The 4,775-nt window shown below is 35.7% G+C and overlaps 1 protein-coding gene across 4 annotated transcripts in view; it reads left to right on the top strand.

The window, feature by feature from the left end:
- Positions 1–4,585, top strand: part of LOC117170536 (histone-arginine methyltransferase CARMER) — a 27,403-nt gene extending 22,818 nt beyond the window's left edge. Inside the window, exon 8 of one of the 4 annotated variants that reach the window (XR_004466818.1) lies at positions 1,082–1,201. Coding sequence is in view for 2 of the 4 variants with exons in the window: in XM_033357338.1 (XP_033213229.1) it covers positions 1,064–1,192 (129 nt within the window). In the remaining 2 variants the exon portion in view is untranslated. Of the gene's footprint in view, positions 1–1,063 lie in introns of all 4 variants that reach the window. The other 3 variants (XR_004466819.1, XM_033357339.1, XM_033357338.1) reach the window with 3 other exon arrangements.
- Positions 4,586–4,775: the final 190 nt, after the last annotated feature.

The raw sequence follows: 4,775 nt of genomic DNA, 5'->3' as shown, positions 1-4,775 counted from the left end.
TATTTTATTTACAAAAAATGTTCTTAGGTTCAAAAAAACATTCAGTGAACCGAAAAAGTGAGGTCGGTAATATAGGTATTTAGCTGTGTCACATGCCCTTAAAAAATATTTGATATGCCTAGAGAGTAAAAAATGTAAATGCAGCAAACTAAATTTTTTCCTTACTATTGTCAAACAATATTTTGAGTATCTTGGAAATTTAATTCATAAAAATACTCTAGAAACGTATGATGCTGAAGTAAGAAAAATAGTTAAATAACATAATTTAATTATGCTCAATTTTTAATTTATCTCCTTTTTTATTTCTTCAACTCTTTGTATTTATTTTTGATGTTTTCGTTTGTAATTCAGAAGTTTGCAGGCATTGGAAGTAATTGTGAAGGGCAGCTGGAAAAAATATAATATTAAAAACCACAATATTATTTTGTGGAAAACACTTTTCTGTTCCATTTCTCACAGATAATTCATAAATACTTTTTTAACATGACTTACTATTTTACAAATTTACTGCATTTCTATTTTTTATTTTCTATAGATCCAAATTTGTTTGTAGCGTTATTACACAGAAGGTATCTTTCGGAGAACAGTATTTTATAAAAAAAGTCGTTTGAGGCGTGAGGAGTTAATTTAATTTGCCAACAAATAACTGCGAATACGAATTTAACTCTTGGGTTTAATTGATTAAATATATACTTATTTTTTGCACATTTTTAACCCTATTGTTTACAAAGAGACAATAAATTGTTACGGAAAGCATTTGTAATATTACAAATCAATTTTTAAATAAAAATTTAGGTTTTGAATTCTGTGAGTATCAAGTTTTAGATTAAATTTCAGTGCACGAAAATATTTGTTGTATGGCACCCGAAATGTCGAAAATTCAGATGCAAATAATATTTGTTTGCATCTCAAATTCGTCTTGAAATATTTGATAGTTTGATTTGACTCTCCACCCTCCATTATTTTCTATTTTTTCCCAAGCTCGCTGGAATAAAAAATAACGATTCAAATATAAAAATGGATACTAAATGGTTGGCTTGCTTGCGTGGTTTTTACTCTACAGCTTGATGTTAATTTCCAGCAATCGCTGGTCCTTGGCAATACCTCGCATTACCCAGTGAATCCAAGTTTGATGATCGGTGACTATGTGACACCCTGCAATGGAATGCCACAGCAGGCGTATCGACAATGATCTCTGGCAAAATCATATTCCCCAGATTATTTTCGCAAAGTAAAGCAAATATCGGGCGAAAGTCGTTCGTATAGTAGCGAAAAAAAGAGCGACTATCACAGCAACAATCGGAAAAGCCACAGATTAATGTTCAGTTCACCGAGCAGCAAACTTTGTCTCTCATCAGCTGCGCGAATTTTAGATGCCTCTGACTTGCACCATGCTAATCCGATTATTCCGGGCCTTAACAACATCGGTCACTCAAAAAAAGACTCTGTCGACTCGCTGATCAAATCTGGATGGAAATCTATTAAAAATGACTTACGTTGGGAGGCGCGATCGAAACTGCGAGCAATTGTCTCGTAGCCATCAACACATTTCGCTCCCCCTCCCCTCCCAAATTTCGCTTTAACGTCTCTGCAAGAATTTGATCTTCCAGAATAACGAGCACGCTTGCCAAATATAACCCGGATTGATATTTTCTAATGACAATACTATTTACCGCCTGTAGGACTTGCATGCTCTAGGATTTTTTCTGTGTGCCGATGAGACAAGAATTTCAACTAAGAGGTGATATTTTCTTGTCTTATCTGCGTTTTTCTTCAGTGTGTGTTTAAAATGAAAATTTAAAATGCCAGGCAAGATCCAGTCGTGTGAGGATTTAGATTTATTTCGCGCTCGATCTCGATGCTATTTATAATGCGATCTCTAAAGTAGGAGACTAATTTCTCCGAAGTTTTAGTAAGTGCAAACAGCAATAAATAATTCATTAGGCGTATAGTACTGAGCACTGTGGCTTTGCCTGTCTTTGGGGAACTTTAAGAACTTTAAACAAGATTGCTAATAGCCGATTTTTCCAAATCTCGTGAATAAATTGAAAATTTTGCATTCCTTCGAATCTTTTATCTCGGCCTTGTACTCTAATTTTACACGTAATGCTAAAGCAGTAGTATTGCACTTTTGTCCAAGTTTCAAAATAAAAAAAAAAAACGAGTTCCAGATCAATGCCGAACTTGAGTCGATCCAGTTACTGTTTGTGTGAACTAGAGTAGTGAGCAAAATACTCATAAAATGAGTGCCCGAAAAATTGTACATAGTACGAACTTTTGTCTGAAATGAGCCGATCGGACCTTCCAAGCTGCATCCTAGTTTTAAGAATTGCACCTATATTTTTTTATTTCCGTTTACTTTGCAAAAATGATTGATGAAATTTAGTAGATTTCGAGAAGATTTCTCAGTAGGAGGAAAGAATTGTAAATATCACTTGGAATAACGATTGTACGGGTCGAATTTGTAGATTAAGAATCGTTTTCGAGTACGTTTAATTGCCATAATATGCTTCGAAATTTCTTGGGATTTCCCGTTGGGATCTCCTTAACATATCTTTCTCGCAGTACCCATATTTATATATTTATACTGTTCCATACGAACCGCTTTGGTGACAGGCATTCCACAAGTGCTGACAACGCTGTATAGCCCGATGATGTACATAATGGTTGCTTCCATTTTTTTGTTAACGATGCGTGAGTGTGATTTTTTTTTATACACCCTATGACTGAAATTTTACACTTTATACCTCAGGTTGCAAACCCGCACAGTGTCGTTCCATTATTATTTTTCTGGGTGGTCACTAGACGCGAGAAAAAAAGAGGAAATAATCTTAATTTCAAATTCGGTGACATCAGAAGAAACAAATACGATAACTGTGAAATTCCGAACACTTTAGTTTTAAGCATTTAAGTTCAAAGATCCTGACTTTACAACTCACCACTTTTAACCGTAAGATATTGACATTTTTACAATTATTGCGATTTTAGTTTGAAATAATTCCATTTCGAATTTCCGATTGTTCACAAAAAGAGTGAGATTAGAGTGGCCACCCTGATTTTTTCTTGGTAAAATTTCTCGAAATCATGATTTTGTTTTTGCAATAGGATGACACGATGGGCTTTCCGAAAAATCGTGACTTGCCGAAAGAAACACCTCAGTATTCGTTCTCTCGTTTTTAAAGTTACCCAATTCGATTGATTCCTTAGTTGTTAGGAGTTTAAAAATAGTACACCGAGAACAGTTTTGCGTTGCAGAATTGCAATTGTAAATTGCAAATGTTGCGTAACAAATTGTTATACCATTATTCTAGCGATGTAAGTTTCTGTTACGAAGAGAGGTTTTAAACTTGCAGTACCTCTTGCAAATCGTGAGTCGAATGGAAAGAATCCAAGTTGTTTTGTTGTACATATATATCTTTTTTTAAGTAGAAGTATTATAATTTGCTACTCCGTTTACTTGAAGACTCGGAAGTCGAATGGTGGTACTGAAGAAAACAAAATCAGTTTGCTTAATTCAATGCTTGACAACTCGAACTGGCAAATTTGTTGTCTCAGTCTTTATTTATAACCAGTGTTCATTATTTTTCCGCTTGCAAGTCTATCACCTCTGTTCTTAAAAGCGTATGTATGTATAAACCATTCTCCTGGTCTGTTTTCGTAGAACGTGCGCCTTGAATTGTGATTGACCTATTTATAATCATTGTAATGACATATTTTGAGAGTTCCCTTCCGACCCGGAAATCTCTTGAGAATATTGGGACTTCGACAAATACGAGAAATATTTGGAAGCTGATGATTTTTAGGACAGTTCACGACTCGTCCTCGCACTGGCTTCAGGACGAGTCGTGAATTGTCCGATTTTCAATAACGAAATTATAGAAGCGCACAGTACAAATGTAAGGGAAAATATTGAAGAGCGATATTCTTGAGAGGATTTATTTTTGGAGAATTCCCTGTAAAATCCGTATACCTGGTGAATTAGATAAATTGCTTGGCCTGTTCACTATAGAATCGATGACTGATAAGTACAACCATTATTAATTTTCGATTTTAGTTTCGAACAGAGGAGCAGTGATACACGACTTAAAATGCAAAAGACAGCGTTCGTAAATCCTTGAGAAGTAAGGTCTTTTGAGTTTTATATCGCGATCGGGAATAACAAAATGTCCAACCTCAAGCGTTAAATTTCGCAAACTCTAGTCTTAATGTCTGTACATCACAACGAGCTACGTGTATTAATTAAGTTGACCTTGAGAGCAGAAGGTCTCTTTAAAAGTAATGATATTCAAAGTTACATTCAATGCAGTCTTCGCGATTAGTGCGCCGGCGATGTACTTTGAGGCAGGTTGTCAGCCCCTGCTAAAAGACGCGACGTTGAATCCTTTTTCCAGACCTGCGCCTTGACCTAGGTCCTTTTTTCCTCTCCTCGTCCTTCCCCGAGTTCTCAATCTAGTTCTGCGTCCGCGTGTTCTTTTTATACTGAATATACTCGGAAACCTATTACCTTCCGCGGATCCACTTTACTATGCATAAGGTGTCTACGGTACTGACAACTAACGAAATAATAAATTAAGTTGAAATTTTACTCTGTTGTATTTCCTCTTATTTCTTTTCAGCACTAGAGTTTCAATTATTTTTCTAAGCGTAACTGAAAAATGCGGCTGTTATGTTCATTTTATGAGGTTCTTTCACTGTCAAGCTAGAGGCAGGTGGCGCCAGGCTTCGTCAGTCCTGTTATGGCTGCCGCACTCACACAACTATACTATTCTTTTGTA

The sequence above is a fragment of the Belonocnema kinseyi genome, chromosome 4, assembly GCF_010883055.1.
Source record: "Belonocnema kinseyi isolate 2016_QV_RU_SX_M_011 chromosome 4, B_treatae_v1, whole genome shotgun sequence".
Taxonomy (NCBI): Eukaryota; Metazoa; Arthropoda; class Insecta; order Hymenoptera; family Cynipidae; genus Belonocnema; species Belonocnema kinseyi.
This window is presented reverse-complemented; position numbering and strand designations above follow the sequence as displayed.